Genomic DNA, 18,661 nt, shown 5'->3' with positions numbered 1-18,661 from the left:
TCTTCTACATTATAATTATAGATGCAGACTTAAGGAGTCCTTCCCCTATTAATATTACCACAGACTTAATTGATGAACAATTTTCATCTTTGGAAAATTCTATTCAGTAGATAAATTTATTTATTAGAATGGATTTGAGGAAGATTTTAAAATATTAAAAAATGATATAAATGAACTTATTTATAAAACAGAAACAGACTTAGAGAAGGAACTTATGGTTACTGGGGGAAAGGGGTACAGGGGAGGGATAGATTGGGAGTTTGGGATTGACATGTACACACTGCTATATTTAAAATAAAATGCCTTTCCATGAAAAAAAAATTATAATGAAGAAATAGGAATGGGTGGAATAGTTAATATGATTGAACGACTATGTTCAATGTTATTAAACTTACATGTATGTAGCCAAAATAATTTACAAATGTTTTATTCAGTAAAATTTCATATAGATAGGTAATTATGGCATTTTCCTAAGTAGTAATTTTACATCTTTGCTTATTCCTCACAGACTGGTATCCCATGCATGCTATCCACTTTTCAAGGATCAAAATGCTACCAATAATGGCTGTGCCATGACAAGTAGGTCTGATGGGCGGGGAAAGCGACATGCCACCAAGCCCTGTCCCAACAACATCGAGAAATCCAATAGGATCTACCAATGTTCTCCTCCATACAGGGTCTCTTCCAATGTAAGTCTGAATTGCAAGAATTAGAAAGGGTTAACTTTCTCAAAAATATATACTACTGTTATTAAAACTATTTAAAAACTAGTATATTCTAAAATAATGCTATGCTTTCAGGTATAATTTTTGATATTCTTAAGATGTCTATTAAAGACCTCCAATTTGGGTATAATTTTTGATCTTTGTAATATTAGCAGTCCAAATGATTGCCTTAAATTCAAAAATGCCCATGGAAATAGAGTTTTATAATTATATATATATATATATATACATATATATATACATATATGTATATATATATATACATATATATGTATATATATACATATATATATGTATATATATATACATATATATATATATATATAAATACCTGACAGATAAAAGCTACAGCAAAACCCTTTTCACTGACTTTTTTGTGATAGTAGCTCATTTTATCAATCCTTTGCCTTACTCCACAGAATAGTTAAAATGGACACAGTCATAATGGATAAAAGATTCTCTTGGATTTCAGTTTGTCATGTTAAAAGCCTAGGAAAATTGTACTCCATTGTATCAGTGTCACCCAGACATTCTCATTTTCAGAATATTTGAAACTTCAATGGCTTCCAGATACCTATAGAATACAGTTTGGCATTCTTACCATGACATACAGGGCTTCATGATTTGGTTCTGACCTACTGCTTTCACAGATTCATTTCCGACCATGTTCTAACCCGACCCCCCACCTGCCCATAATGCTCCTGATAAGTTGACCTGCTGTCTGCTTCCCAGATGCACCATGACCTTCATGCTTCTCTACTTAGCCAGGTGATGATTCCTCTCACCCAAATGGTTATCCCACCTACTTCCATATCAAGGAAATAGGTCAAAACTTCATCTTCTTTGAGAAGTTTTTTCTTGACTCCTAGGCAGAACAAATGTCCCTTTCTTGTTTGCATCCATGGCACTTTGTGCTTGTCTCTGTAATAAAACTTAGTATCTCATTATTCATTTAGTTTTGTTAGTGCCTGTCTATTCCACCAAAATGCAAATATCTTCAGGACAGATGCAAGGTCAGTATTTGTTTCTGTCCTAGTTTCTTGTCTTTACTCTGATCAATATATTCACATTTATATGAATAAATGAATGAATGACCTGCCTCTTTCCTAAGGGTTGCATTACACAGGGGACAACAACAGAGAAATATTTGTATGCTAAAACTGAGGAACCTCACTAAACAATCTTTTGGGATCGCTTTTGTGATCCTAAGAATGGGGATGATACTAATCTCTACTGATAAAACAGAGTTTTAACTGAATTATTTTTCCTTTGTGACCATAAAAATCTTTGTATTTTTCTTCATTCCAAAATTATTGTCAGTGGTAAGAGACAATGAAACGTGTGTGTGTCTTGTCTTTAGTGACTTCATCAATGTGGCAATTCACATGTGAGTGTTTCAAAAGATGATTAAGAGTAAATTGCAAGTGGTCAAGGCACACTGGGTTGCATAATTCCTAAACAGATTGTACAGCACCTAACATTACACACCAAACAATAGGTTTAGTGTGCTCTGATAACAGAAATGGTGCTCACTGATATTTTTCCTTCCAGGAAACTGAGATAATGAAAGAAATCATGCAAAATGGACCAGTTCAAGGTAAGCTTGGATGAAACATGATTGTGTCTTATTTATTCCTCTAATAAACAACATTATTACATTTTAGCTCCTGTATAAACAGCTTAATAAATGATAGAAATTTTTTACTTTTAGATTTTTCTTAAGGATTCAGTGGTTGTAAGACCAAGGTAAGTATAGGAGATACACTCACATAATAACCTAATTAGCTGACCTTTTATTTGAAGAAGATAGACTCATTCATACACTGAATTCTTAAACAAATGTTAATGACACATTGGATGAAAGTCTGCTAAGTGTATCCAAAGTGATCATGGATCCAAAAGACATTTGAACAGGAAATACTAACTGATAGAGTTCATTTAATTGTTTACTTATATTTAGGACTCATACATAGTGTTAGAAATTTTCTCACTTCTGTTTAAATGGATTAGGTAATGGATTGAAAACAAAATCAAGGTTTAACAGTAGAAACAAAGTGGACACTTTACTTTTTCTATAAACTCAAAATAAATCAAATAAGCCAGTATAATTTTTGTGTTTTATAACATGCATTCCATTTTGATCAATTTTGTAAATGTGTTATGTATAGTATACTAACAGTAAATAGGAAAATAATATACTGACTTTCTGTCCATTGATTTTGATATGAAGATATTATTTCTGATACATAGTTCCTCTGCTTACCTATTTGATTTGATTATGCACCAAAGGCATGAATAAAAATAGGTTCACAATGTATATTTTCTATGCTAAACATTGCCTTGAAATGCTTGGAAAAACAAAACCAGTGAGGCCTAAAATAGAAATTCAGGGTGTGAATACTGAAAGGACCATAATATAGTCTCAATGCAGTGGAATTGATAAATAAATAAATTAAAGAATTTGGTTAAACATAACAAAATTAAATTGAAAACATCTGATATATATCCAAGGAACTATTGGCCAGAGTGTATTTTTGTTTTTCTGAATGCTGGCCTAATTAGTATTGGTTCAACATTTGCAGGAACCACAGATTTTAAAACTGTGCTGGAAGGATTTTTATTGATCTTTATCATCACTTAACATTTACTGGGAAACCAAAGCTTACTCTAATCATGCCCTGAATTTAACTTTTAAAATCCTGGGACAATACACAAAAACTGAAACAAAGAGAAATTTTTTTCCTCCTTACAGTTGTGTAATTTTTGAAGGCTGGTAAAATAGCAGGGGAATTCATGTGTAATTTAAATATATGCTTCGTTAAGTAGAGTTTGTGTGACAAATTTAAAGGAACACAGGCATTTGAAGTCAAGGCTGAATTTGAAATTCCAGTTTTGATGTTTGCAACTTAAATGACTTTGGTCAAGTTATTTAAACCTCTCTGAATCTACAATCATTATATTACTGTTTCAAGTTTCTCTCTCTCTCTTTCTTTTAATCAGTCAAAAGAAACTTGCATCATAATGGTTTAAAATTGAGAACACCTTAGGATTATTTTATGGTCAAATATATAAGTGTTCATGAATTTTACATAATGAATCAAAAATAAAGAAATAAAATTTGTAAATAATAATGTTGAAATTCAAATTATTCAACATCTATGTAACAAATGTTTGTTGAGAACCTTCCTCCTGCCAGCCTGAGCCAGAAGCATGAGATAGAGCTCACCATCCTACCCTCACGTGTGTCATAATTCTGTGTAATAAGTTTGCTGTTATTCTCCAGAAGTATAATTGCACTACAGTAGTTTATGTACTTATATGTTGATGGGTTCATCAAGTCTATTTTGGTGTCAGAAACTCAAGGAAGGATCCATCTTCAAGTTAATAGTCATGGTGTCTCACTCATGTTTCTTTCATTGACAGTGGTATTTTTCTGCATTGAAGAGTATATTTTATTCACAGTGCTTAGAATTGAGAAAAGCTAATCGAGTCAATGATTCTATGGAAGAGAAAACCACTAGCAATATTTCACACTTTTATAACTGCAGGTTGCCTCGTCTTGCTGTCAATGCAACATGGTTGTCTACATATTGTTGCCTGGGCTAATGTACAGGGCTTTCTCCTGCTTGGTACAAAATAATGTAGAAGGCAATAGAATTCTGAATAAATAATATCATGTGCCTTCTTCTGAAATCTATAGAATTAAAAATAAGTTTATGTGTTGGAAAGAGAACAAAAGAAAAGATCTGCATAGCATACAGTTATATAAATTCTTGAAATCCTATGGGAAGGTGTTTTAAAGTAAATAAAGAAGAGTTAACCTCTTTTGAGAATATTTAGACAGCAACAGAAAAGGCATGAAACATTAAAAAATGAAATAAAGGGGCTTCCCTGGTGGCGCAGTGGTTGAGAGTCCGCCTGCCGATGCAGGGGACACGGGTTCGTGCCCCTATCCTGGAAGATCCCACATGCCGCGGAGCGGCTGGGCCCGCGAGCCATGGCCGCGGAGCCTGTGTGTCCGGAGCCTGTGCTCCGCAACGGGAGAGGCCACAGCAGTGAGAGGCCCGCGTACAGCAAAAAAAAAAAAAAAAAAAAAAAAAAAAAATGAAATAAAAAGTGGAATCAAAGTAATATTTGACTTTGGAAGAGAAGCTTCATTTTAGGATCTATCAAAAATTGTTTCTTATTTTATTTAAAAGGCGCATCAAACTAAGACAAGCATTGTGCACAGTTGTCAAGGTATACTTAACTAGCCCAACTAAAAATATTTTCAATTCAAGTCTTCGAAAGGAGAAGTTTAAAGTGTTCACCCTGAATTGCCCAAGACCTTCAATAAAACAGCACACAATACAGAAAAGAAATAATCTAGGTGAGGGTAGGAAGGAGAGTTTTATAAAGTATAAGCTCTTCCTTTCTAAACAATACAATATTGGCTTTGTTCTTCAGAGCTGGAGGGATGCAATCTTGTCAGAGTATTCTTTTGCCAAGGGTTTGCTTTTTATTCAAACTCACCAAGGAAAGTTTTGTATTGACTTCCAAGGATGAAGGACAATTACTTTAAACCCTGTTTGCTAGGTTCACCCTTTGCTGTTAGCTTAATTGGAACTTAAAGAGACTTGTGGAGAAGCCCAAGAAACCCAAGAAACAGTGATCATCAATCAAGTGTAGTGGGCTTCCTGCAAGGTCTCAGTTCCTGGTAATTGTGCTTCTGTCAATTAAAAATAGATTGTGGGTGGTTCAAGATGGCAGAGTAGAAGGACGTGCTCTCACTCCCTCTTGTGAGAACACCAGAATCACAACTAACTGCTGAACAATCATCAACAGGAAGACACTGGAACTCACCAAAAAAGATACCCCACATCCAAAGACAAAGAAGAAGACACAATGAGATGATAGGAGGGGCACAATCACAATAAAATCAAATCCCATAACTGCTGGGTGGGTGACTCACAAAGTTGAGAACACTTATACTACAGAAGTGAACCCACTGGAGTGAAGGTTTTGAGCCCCACATCAGGCTTCCCAACCTGGGGGTCCAGAAACAGGAATTCCTAGAGAATCAGACTATGAAGCCTAGTGGGATTTGATTGCAGGACTTTGACAGGACAGGGGGAAACAGAGACTCTACTCTTGGAGGACACACATAAAGTAGTATGTGCATTGGGACCAAGGGGAAGGGGCAGTGTCCCCAGGGGAGACTGAACCAGAACTACCTGCTAGTGTTGGAGGGTCTCCTGCAGAGGCGGGGGTGGCTCTGTCACAACGTGAGGGCAAGGACAATGGCAGCAGAAGTTCTGGGACGTAGTCCTCGGCATGAGCCCTCACAGAGTCTGCCATTAGCACCACAAAAGAGCCCGGGTAGGCTTCAGTATTGGGTTGCCTCAAGCCAAACAACCAACAGGGAGGGAAACCATCCCCACCCATCAGCAGTCAAGTGGATTAAGGTTTTACTAAGCTCTGCCCAACAGAGAAACAGCCAGCTCTACCCACCACCAGTCCCTCCCATCAGGAAACATGCACAAGCCTCTTAGATAACCTCATCCAACAGAGGGCAGACAGCAGAAGCAAGAAAAACTACAATTCTGCAGCCTGTGGAGCAAAAACCACATTCAAAGAAAGATAGACAAGATGTAAAGGCAGAGGGCTATGTACCAGATGAAGAAACAAGATAAAACCCTAGAAAACAACTAAATGAAGTGGAGAGAAGCAATCTTCCTGAAAAAGCACTCAGAATAATGATAGTGAAGATGATCCAGGACCTCAGAAAAAGAATAGAGGCAAAGATGGAGAAGATGCAAGAAATGTTAAACAAAGATCTAGAAGAATTAAAGAACAAACAAACAAAGATGGACAATACAATAAATGAAATGAAAAATACACTAGAAGGAATCAATGGCAGAATAACTGAGGCAGAAGAACGGATAAGTGACCTGGAAGACAGAATGGTGGAATTCACTGCTGTGGAATAGAATAAAGAAAAAAGAATGAAAAGAAATGAAGACAGCTTAAGAGACCTCTGAGACAACATTAAATGCAACAACATTGGCATTATAAGGGTCCCAGAAAGAGGAGAGATAGAAAGCACCCGAGAAAATATTTGAAGAGATTATAGTTTAAAATTTCCCTAACATGGGAAAGAAAAGAGCCACCCAATTCTGGGAAGTGCAACAAAGAAAAAGAGGGAGAGGTTTCAAATCAATAAAATTAGAAATGGAAAAGGAGAAGTTACAACAGACACCGCAGAAATACAAAGCATTCTAAGAGACTACTACAAGCAACTCTATGCCAATAAAATGGACAAACAGGAAGAAGTGGACAAATTCTAGAAAGGTATAAACTTCGAAGACTGAATCAGGAAGAAATAGAAAATATGAACAGACCAATCACAAGTAATGAAATTGAAACAATGATTAAAAATCTTCCAACAAACAAAAGTCCAGGACCAGATGACTTCACAGGTGAATTCTATCAGACATTTAGAGAAGAGATAACACCTCCTAAAACTCTTCCAAAAAATTGCAGATGAAGGAACACTCCCAAACTTATTCTATGAGGTCGCCATCACCCTGATACCAAAACCAGACAAAGATACTATAAAAAAAGAAAATTGCAGATCAATGTCACTGATGAATATAGATGCAAAAATCTTCAACAAAATACTTGCAAACAGAATCCAACAACATATTAAAAGGATCATACACCATGATCAAGTGGGATTTATCCCAGGGAGGCAAGGATTCTTCAATATATGCAAATCAATCAATGTGATATGCATATTAACAAATTGAAGAATAAAAACCATATGATCATCTCAGTAGATGCAGAAAAAGCTTTTGACAAAGTTCAACAACATTTATGATAAAAACTCTCCAGAAAGTGGGCATAGAGGACACCTACCTCAATATAATAAAGTCCATATGAGACTAACTCACAGAAAGCATCATTCTCAATGGTGAACAATTGAAAGTGTTTCCTCTAAGATCAGCAACAAGACAAGGATGTCCACTGTCACCACTATTATACAACATAGATTTGGAAGTCCTAGCCATGGCAATCAGAGAAGAAAAAGAACCGAAAAGAATACAAATTGGAAAAGAAGAAATAAAGTGTCACCGTTTGCAGATGACATGGTAGTATACATAGAGAGTCCTAAAGATGCCACCAGAAAACTACTAGAGCTAATCAATGAATTTGGTAGTTGCAGGATACAAAATTAATGCACAGAAATCTCTTGCAATCCTATATACTAATGATGAAAAATCTGAAAGAGAAATTAAGGAACACTCCCATTTACCATTGCAACAAAAGAATAAAATACATAGGAATAAACCACCTAGGGAGACAAAATACCTGTATGCAGAAAACTATAAGACACTGCCTAAAGAATTTAAAGATGATACCAGCAGATGGAGAGATATATGATGTTCTTGGTTTGGAAGAGTGAATATTGTGAAAATGAATCTACTACCCAAAGCAATCTACAGATTCAATGCAATCCCTATCAAATTACTAATGGCATTTTTTACAGAACTAGAACAGAAAATTTAAAATTTGTATGGAGACACAAAAGACCCCAGATAGCCAATGCAGTCTTAAGGGAAAAAAGCAGAGCTGGAAGAATCAGACTCCCTGACTTCAGACTATAGTACAAACTACAGTAATCAAGACAATATGGTACTGGCACAAAAACAGAACATAGATCAATGGAACAGGATAAAAAGACCAGAGATAAACCCATACACCAAGGTCAACTAATCTATTACAAAGGAGGCAAAGATATACAATAGAGAAAGGACAGTCTCTTCAATAAGTGGTGCTGGGAAAACTGGACAGCTACATGTAAAAGAATGAAATTAGAACACTCTTTAACACCATACACAAAAATAAACTCAAAATGGATTCAAGACCTAAATGTAAGATGAGACACTCTAAAACTCTTAGAGGAAAACATAGGAAGAACACTCTTTGACATAAGTCACAGTAAGATATTTTTTGATCCACATCCTAGAGTAATGGAAATAAAAACAAAAATAAACAAATGGGACCTAATGAAACTTCAAAGATTTTGCACAGCAAAGGAAACCATAAACAAAATGAAAAGACAACCCTCAGAATGGGAGAGAATATTTGCAAATGAATCAATCGACAAAGGATTAATATCCAAAATATATAAACAGCACATGCACCTCAATATTAAAAAAACAAACAACCTAATCCAAAAATGGACCGAAGACCTAAACAGACATTTTCTCCAAAGAAGACATACAGATGACTCAGAAGCACATGAAAAGCTGCTCAACATCACTAATTATTAGAGAAATGCAAATCAAAATCACAATGAGGTCTCACCTCACACCAGTTAGAAAGGGCATCATCAGAAAATCTACAAACAACAAATGCTGGAGAGGGTGTGGAGAAAAAGGAACCCTCTTGCACTGTTGGTGGGAATGTAAATTAATACAGCCACTATGGAGAACAGTATGGAGGTTCCTTAAAAAACTAAAAATAGAATTACCATATGACCCAGCACCCAGAGAAAACCATAGTTCAAAAAGACACATGCATCCCAATGTTCATTGTAGCACTATTTACAATAGCCAGGTCATGGAAGCAACCTAAATGCCCATTGACAGATGAATGGATAAAGAAGATGTTGTAAATATATAGAATGGAATATTACTCAGCCATAAAAAGGAACAAAATTGGGTCATTTGTTTAGACGTGGATGGATCTGGAGACTGTCATACAGAATGAAGTATGTCAGAAAGAGAAAACCAAGTATTGTATATTAATGCATATATGTGAAACTTAGAATAATTCTACAGATGAACTGGTTTGCAGGGCAGAAATTGAGACAGAGATGTAGAGAACAAATGTATGGACACCAAGGAAGAAAGCAGTAGAGGGTGAGGTGTGTGTGATGAATTGGGCGATTGGGATTGAGATGTATACACTGATGTGTATAAAATTGATGACTAATAAGAACCTGCTGTATAAAAAAATAAATCAAGTAAAATTCAAAAATTAAAAATAAAATAAAATAAAATAAAAAATAAAATGTGTGCAAGAGGGAAAAAAATGATGGTGGGGTGAGGAGTCAATGTGGTGGTGTGGGAAGATGCAGAGTTAGTGTCTCCTCACAACTAGTGTCTCCTCACAACTAGTCTGCCGGTCACTGGTCAGAGACTCTGACCCCCAGGGAGATGGGAGGAACTCCACAATGAACCAGTAGGATGTAGGACGACCATAGGCGGAGGAGAAGTAGAGGCCAGACAAGATCAGCATACCTGAGGCCAGGGAGATCAGGAGAAGCAGGTGGGAGGGATTCTCCGGGAAGAGCAGGAGAGGAGCTGAGGGCGATCACCTGGCCCACTTGGGCAGTGAAGCCTGCTGAGTTCTGAAGCTGCTCTCCACCCCTGCCCATCCAAAGCCCCATCAAAGCCTCTTGGGTCCTGGGGGCTTAGGAGGGAGGCTGGGGAGATCAGGAGAGACTGGTGAGAGAGGCCCTGCAGGAGAAGCAGAGGGCAATTGCCTGGCCCACTCGGGCATGGAGAGCCTGCTGAGCTCCCTGCCCAGTCCCCTGCCCTCGAAACCCCCTTTCCCCCACCCTCCCCCCACCAGATGCATTGGTCCTGGGGGCATAGGAGGGCGACTGGGGAGATCAGGAGAGGCAGGCAGGAGGGGCCCTCCCAGACCCCAGATCAGAGGAGCAGGAGAGGAGAGGAGGGCATTTGCCCTGCCCTCTTGAGCCCAGGAAGCCTGTTAGCCTCCCAGGTCAGGTCCCCTCCCTCTGAGACTGGGCTGGGTGGCACGCCTGGGCCCATTTTGTTCCTTGAACTTAAGCCCCACCCCCCACAGCCCCTAGGGCCTTTTCCAGCCCTGTGGGTCCTGAGCATTGGCCCCGCCCAATACCCAAACCTGATCCTTGCTTAGGCCACACTCTCCACAGCCAAGGCCTTTCTCCCCACACTTGTTTTTGTTTTTCCATTCCCTCCTCTGCTTTTTTACTATTGTGATACTGATGTAACTTCCAGTTATTGATTCATCTATATTTTTATTTTACAGTCTTTCAAACATATCTGTTGTTTCCAAGTGTAATTTTATTTTTTACTTTGTTATTTTCTCTCTCTTTCTCTCTTTTTTTTGTTTTTTTGCCACACCACACAACTTGAAGGATCTTGATTTGTGAGCCTGTGGTTGGGGAGAAGCTCCTGTGGTGGGAGCTCCAAGTCTGAACCACTGGACTAACTAGAACCTCCAACTCCAGGGAATATTCTTTGGAGAGAGGTCTCACAGAGTACCTCATCTCAGCACCAAGACCCAGCTCTACCCAACAACCTAGAAACTCCAGTGCTGGAAGCTTCAGATCAAACAGCCAGTAAGACAGGAACACAATCCCACTCATTAAAAAAAAAAAAAAATTAGACAGCAAAAAATTATGTCACAGATGAAGGAGCAAGGTAAAAATCTATAAGACCATGTAAATGAAGGGAAATAGGCAATTTACCTGAAAAAGAATTCAAAGTAATGATAGTAAAGATGATCCAGAATCTCAGAAATAGAATGGAAGCATGGATTGAGAAAATACAAGAAATGTTTATCAAAGATCTAGAAGACCGAAAGAACAAACAAACAGAGGTGAACAACACAATAACTGAAATGAAGAATACACCAGAAGGAATCAATAACAGAATAATGTAAGCAGAAGAACAAATAAGTGAGCTGGAAGACAAAATGGTGGAAATAACTGCCAAGGAGCAGAATAAAGTAAAAAGAATGAAAAGATGGCTTCCCTGTTGGTGCAGAGGTTGAGAGTCCGCCTGCCAATGTGGGGGACATGGGTTCGTGTCCCAGTCCGGGAAGATACTACATGTCACGGAGTGGCTGGGCCTGTGAGCCATGGCCGCTGAGCCTGTGTGTCCCAAGCCTGTGCTCCGCAATGGGAGAGGCCACAACAGTGAGAGGCCCGCATACCGCAAAAAAAAAAAAAAAAAAAAAAGAATAAAAAGAATTGAAGACAAGCTCAGAGACATCTGGGACAACACTAAATGCACCGATATTTGAATTATAGGGGTCGCAGAAGAAGATGAGAAAAAGAAAGTGTCTGAGAAAATATTTGAAGAGATTATACTGGAAAATTTCCTTAACATGAGAAAGGAAATAGTCACCCAAGTCCAGGAAGCACAGAGTTACATAAAGGATAAACCCTAGGAAAAACACAAAAAGACACACATTAATCAAACTAGCAAAAATTAAATTCCAAGAAAAAATATTAAAAGCAGCAAGGGAAAAACAAAAAATAACATACAAAGGAATCCCCATAAGGATAACAGCTGATTTTTCAGTGGAAACTCTGCAGGCCAGAAGGGAGTGGCAATATATACTTAAAGTGATGAAAGAGAAATATATACAACCAAGATTACTCTACCCAGAAAGGATCTCCTTCAGATCTGATAGAGAAGTCAAATCTTTTCAGACAAACAAAAGTTAAGAGAATTCAGCACCACCAAAGCAGCTTTACAACAAATGATAAAGAAACTTCTCTAAGTGGGAAACACAAGAGAAGAAAAAGACCCACAAAAACAAACGCCAAACAGTTAAGAAAATTGTAATAGGAGCATACATACCGACAATAACCTTGAATGTAAATGGATTAAATGCCCCAACTAAAAGACACAGATTGGCTGAAGGGATACAAAAACAAAACCCATATATATGCTGTCTACAAGAGACCCACTGCAGACCTAGGGACATATACAGACTGAACATGAAGGGATGGAAAAAGATATTCCATGCAAATGGAAACAAAAGAAAGCTGGAGTAGCAACACTCATATCAGATAAAGTAGACTTTAAAATAAAGACTGTTACAAGAGATAAGGAGGGACACTACATAATGATCATAGGATCAATCCAAGAAGAAGATATAACAACTATAAATATTTATGCACCCAACATAGGAGCACCCCAATACATAAGGCAAATGCTAACAACCATGAAAGAAGAAATTGACAGTAATACAATAATAGTAGGGGACATTAACACCACACTTACACTAATGGACAGATCATCCAAACAGAAAATAAATAAGGAAAAACAAGCTTTAAATGATACAATAGACCAGATAGAACTAATAGCTATTTATAGAACATTCCACCCAAAAGTGTCAGAATACACTTTCTTCTCAAGTGCACATGGATCATTCTCCAAGATAAATCACATCTTGGGTCAAAAATCGAGCCTCAGAAAATTTAAGAAAATTGAAATCATATCAAGCATCTTTTCTGATCACAACTTTATGAGATTGGAAATCAATTGCAGGAAAAAACTGTAAAAAACACAAATACATGCAGGCTAAGTAGTGCACTAGTAAATAACCAAGAGATCACCGAAGAAATCAAAGAAGAAAATTTAAAAATACATAGAAACAAATGACAATGAAAACATGATGACCCAAAACCTATGGGATGCAGCAAAAGCAGTTCTATGAGGGAAGTTGACAGCAATTCAATCTCACCTCAAGAAACAAGAAAAATCACAAATAAACAATGTAACCCTACACTTAAAACAACTAGGGAAAGAAGAACAAAGAAAACCCAAAGTCAATAGAAGGAAGAATAAAGATCAGAGCAAAAATAAATGAAATAGAAACAAAGAAAACAATAGCAAAGATCAATAAAACTAAAAGCTGGTTCTTCGAGAAGATAAACAAAATTGATAGACCCTTAGCCAGACTCATTAAGAAAAAAAAGGAGAGGATGCAAATCAATAAAATTAGAAATGCAAAAGGGGAAATCACTACTGACACTGTAGAAATAAAGAGGATTTCAAGAGACTACTATAAACAACTATATGCCAATAAGATGGACAACCATGGAGATATGGACAAGTTCTTAGAAAGGTACAATTTTCCAAGACTGAACCAGGAAGAATTAGAAAATATAAACAGACCAATAACAAGTAATGAAATTGAAATCATAATTAAAAATCTTCCAGCAAACAAAAGTCCAGGACCAGATGGCTTCACAGGCAAATTCTATCAAACATTTAGAGACGAGCTAACAATGACACTTCTCAAACTCTTCCAAAAAATTACAGAGGGAGAAACACTCCCAAATTCATTCAATGAAGCCACCATCACCCTGACACCAAAACCAGAAGAAGATATCACAAAAAAGAAAATTATAGACCAATATCACTGATGAACATAGATGCAAAAGTCCTCAACAAAATACTAGCAAACAGAATCCAACAGCACATTAAAAGGATCATATACCATGATCAAGTGAGATTTATCCCAGGGATGCAAGGATTCTTCAATATACACAAGTCAATCACTGTGATACACCACATTAACAAATTAAGGGATAAAAACCATATGATCATCCCAATAGATGCAGAAAAAGCTTTTGACAAAATTCAATACTATTTACGACAAAAACTCTCTAGAAAATGAGCATAGAGGGAACCTACCTCAACATAATAAAGGCTATATATGGCAAACCACAGCGAGCATCATACTCAATGGTGAAAAACTGAAAGTATTTCCACTAGGATCAGGAAAAAGATGAGGATGTCCACTTTCACCACTATTATTCAACATAGTTTTGGAAGTCCTAGCCACAGCAATCAGAGAAGAAAAAGAAATAAAAGGACTAGAAGTTGGAAAAGAGGAAGTAAAACTGTTACTATTTGCTGATGGCATGATGCTATACATAGAGAATCCTAAAGATGTCCCAGAAAACTACTGGAACTAATTAATGAATTTGGTAAGGTTGCAGGATACAAAATTAATGCCCAGAAATCTCTGCCATTCCTATACACCAACAATGAAAAATCAGAAAGAGAAATTAAGGAAACACTCCCATTTACCATTGCAACAGAAAGAATAAAATACCTAGGAATAAACCTGCCTAAGGACGTGAAAGACTTGTACTCAGAAAACTATAAAACACTGATGAAAGAAATCAAAGATGACATAAACAGATGGAGAAATATACCATGTTCTTGGATTGGAGGAATCAATATTGTGAAAATGACTATACTACACAAAGCAATCTACATATTCAGTGCAATCCCTATCAAACTACCAATGACATTCTTCACAGAATTAGAACAAAAAATCTTATAATTCGTATGGAAACAGGAAAGACCCCGAATTGTCAAAGCAATCTTGACAAAGGAAAACGGAGCTGGAGGAATCAGGCTCCCTGACTTCAAACTATACCACAAAGCTACAGTAATCAAGACAATATGGTACTGGCCCCAAAACAGAAATATAGATCAATGGTACAGGATAGACTGCCCAGAGATAAACCAACGCACATATGGACACCTAATTTACGACAAAGGAGGCAAGAACATACAATGGAGAAAAGACAGCCTCTTCAATAAGTGGTGCTGGGAAAACTGGACAGCTACATGTAAAAGAATGAAAGTAGAACACTCCCTAACACCATACACAAAAATAAACTCCAAATGGATTAAAGACTTAAATGTAAGACTGGACACTATAAAACTTTTAGAGGAAAACATAGGAAAAATGCTCTTTGACATAAACCACAGCAAGATCTTTTTGGACCCACCTCCTAGAGTAATGGAAATAAAAACAAAAATAAACAATGGAACTTCATTAAACTTAAAAGCTTTTGCACAGCAAAGGAAACCATAAATAAGACAAAAAGACAACCCACAGAATGGGAGAAAATATTTGAAAATGAGGCAACTGACAAAAGATTAATCTCCAAAATATACAAACAGCTCCGGGAGCTCAATATCAAAAAACGAAACAATCCAGTTAAAAAGTGGGCAGAAGACTTACATAGACATTTCACCAAGGAAGACATACAGATGGCCATGAGGCACATGAAAAATGCTCAACATCACAAATTATTAGAGAAATGCAAATCAAAACTACAATGAGGTATCATCTCACACCAGTCAGAATGGCCATTATCAAAAAAGCTAGAAAGAATAAATGCTAGAATGAGTGTGGTGAAAAGGGAACCCTCCTACACCGTTGGTGGGAATGTAAATTGATACAACCACTATAGTAAACAGTATGGGGGTTCCTTAAAAAATTAAAAATAGAACTACCATATTCACAGCAATCTCACTGCTGGGTATATACCCTGAGAAAACCATAATTCAAAAGGAGACATGCATCACAATGTTCATTGCAACACTATTTACAATGGCCAAGACATGGAGCCAACCTAGATATCCATCAGCAGATGAATGGATGAAGAAGATGAGGCACATATATACAAAGGAATATTACTCAGCCATAAAAAGAAATGAAATTGAGTTATTTGTAGCGAGGTGGATGGACCTAGAGTCTGTCATACAAAGTGAAGTAAGTCAGAAAGAGAAAAATGAATACCGTATGGTAATGCATATATATGGAATCTAACAAATAAAAATGGTACTGATGAACCTAGTTGCAGGACAGGGACAAAGAGGTAGACATAGAGAGTGGACTTGATGACATGAGGTAGGAGGGCAAAGCTGGGGTGAAGTGAGAGTAGCATCGACATATATACACTACCGATTATAAAATAGTTGGCTGGTGGGAAGTAGCAGCATAGCACAGGGAGATCAGCTCAGTGCTTTGCCATGACTTAGAGGGATGGGATAGGGAGGGTGGGAGGGAGGGTCAAGAGTGAGGGCATATGGAGACATGTGTATGTATATGGCTGATACACTTTTTTGTGCAACAGAAACTAACATGGTATTGTGAAGCAATTATACTCCAATAAAGATCTATTAAAAAAATAGATGGCATTCTAAATGTATAATGTGACCTTAAGTCACATTCTAAGTAGCTGAAAGTTATTTTTATAAGAGAACAGGAAACTATTGCAGCCAATTAAGTAGGAAAGAAAATTAGGCAGAACTGCAAAATTCCTTCTTAAGATTCTACCCCTAGCAATTTTCTCATTGACTGTTCTGTGAGAATTTCTGGAAGTGTTTAAAGATAATGGTTTAAAATTGTGTCATTTATCCTGTTGTGTTGTATTTTAGCCATAATGCAAGTCCATGAGGATTTCTTCAATTATAAGACAGGGATATATAGACATGTTACCGGCACAAATGAAGAATCAGAAAAATATCGAAAGCTTCGTACACATGCAGTCAAACTCACTGGGTAAGTCACTTTCTTAAATTCTTCATTGAATGCTTTTGGAAAATAAAACTGAAAATAAGAGTATGTAGTGTGCATTTAGGTGCTGGAATTCCTCTTGGTATGAGAGATTCTTATACAAATTAAAAATTATAAAAGCATTGACATTAGTTAATCAGTATTTTAAAGTCTGGTGAAAAAATAACAATATTTTGGGAAAGGAAATTCTGTCTCTCACTTGGGAATCCATCCTAAGAATCTGTTCTATGGGTAAGGGACATTGATTACTGGAATAGTTTCTGCATATGGAATAATCGAGGAAAGGGTACAAAACCACGGTGTATCAGGATTTGGGGAGAAGGTTTTGGATGGAATAACAAATGGTAGAAATTAAGCAAGAAGAGAGGGGAGGGTCACATTTCATTCGATGTAAGATTATTTTTTATTTTTATGTGAGAAATGAAGTTTATCAAACTTGTGAGTCAAATACATTCATCTCTGCAAGAGCAAGAAAGAGGTTCAAAATTTGGTTGCATTTCAAGAGTAAGTCATCTCACAAATAGACCCTATTCAGAGAGTGTAGCCCTTGGGGACCACTTTTTCAATCTCATTCTGACTCTGCCCAGTCTCCAAGCTCTTTCTCATATCTCATTCCACTTCAGATGAAATGCTTACTGTCCCAGTCATCAGGTGATGATATCAAAATTTTTCCTTTTATCTTGAATCACCAATAATGTGACCTTGTGCTCTTACCTTGCATTGTATTTCACCAAAGAAATTCAAGCAATCAGAAAACAGCTCCCAGCATCACACAGTCTTCCCATAAGTACTCCTCCCTTTCTTCCAACTTTTCATGGAGTTGAACCTTCTCTGATCCTATCTAAACCCTTCTTGCTATAGTGTAGACCTCAACCTCTCTCCATATTCAAGAATATTCAGAGGCAATTTTCCCGTTTTCTTCTCTGTAATAAATTTTATTTTTCCCACCATAGGAACGTGCCATTATTTCTCAGACATTATGAAAAACAAACAAAACAACAAAAACACTTTCTCTCATCTTCACTTCCTCTACATTCCTTTTATGTTCTTTCCATACAGTAAATTCTTAGCGAGACTCGTCTGTACTCACTTTCTTCACTTCTTCTCTGCCCATTTTTTCTTAAACATCTCCAATCATTTTTTTTTACTTCCTTCCTCCTCTTCACAAAAATATCTGGGTCAGGGTTCTCAGCACCGTCCCCATTGTTATATTCATCTGTCAGAATACAGACCTACCTGTCCCCTCCTTCTGGATTTTCCTTACTGCCATGACTTTTCAAGGTTCTTTGCTCTCCTTTTTCCTTTTTCTGTACTTCCATACTTCATTTTGGAGAGCCCCAGACTGAGGTCTTAGTCCCTTCTCCCCTCACTTATTCCCTGGTGAAGTCATCGGTCTCTGAGCTCATCCTGGCTTTGAGTCCCATCAAACCCTGACACTGGCTGAATTTATATCTCCATCCCAGATCTGATCCTGACCTCCAGACTCATCCATTTCACAGCCTCCTGGACACCTCCACCTGGGTACCTAATGGATGGTTCACATTCAGTGCTTCCAAAACAGACCCCATGATCTCCCCCTTTACACTTGCTACACAGTATCTACCATCTCCTTCTTAGCTGATGACCATACCATCCTTCCATGTGCTCTCACTGGAAACCTTAGAATCATCCTTTATTCTCCTCACCACTCACTCTTAAGATGTTGGAAACTCCGTTGGTTCTTTTAACTTATATCCAGAATCCAACAACTTTTCACCATCTAAATTATCTCCACC

General features: G+C 37.2%; 1 protein-coding gene across 1 annotated transcript in view; it reads left to right on the top strand.

Annotated features, from left to right (window-relative positions):
- TINAG (tubulointerstitial nephritis antigen) overlaps positions 1-18,661 on the top strand; it is a gene marked incomplete at its 5' end in the record, with an annotated part of 95,827 nt that overhangs the window by 41,959 nt on the left and 35,207 nt on the right. Inside the window, 3 exons of the mRNA XM_081246920.1 lie at positions 509-689; positions 2,277-2,322; positions 16,748-16,871. Of these exons, the coding sequence (XP_081103046.1) occupies positions 509-689; positions 2,277-2,322; positions 16,748-16,871 (351 nt within the window). The remainder of the gene's footprint in view (positions 1-508; positions 690-2,276; positions 2,323-16,747; positions 16,872-18,661) is intronic.

This window comes from Mesoplodon bidens (genome assembly GCF_964165515.1).
Source record: "Mesoplodon bidens genome assembly, chromosome: 10".
NCBI lineage: Eukaryota > Metazoa > Chordata > Mammalia > Artiodactyla > Ziphiidae > Mesoplodon > Mesoplodon bidens.
The sequence above is the reverse complement of the archived record's forward strand: the minus strand, read 5'-3'. Positions and strand labels throughout refer to the sequence as shown.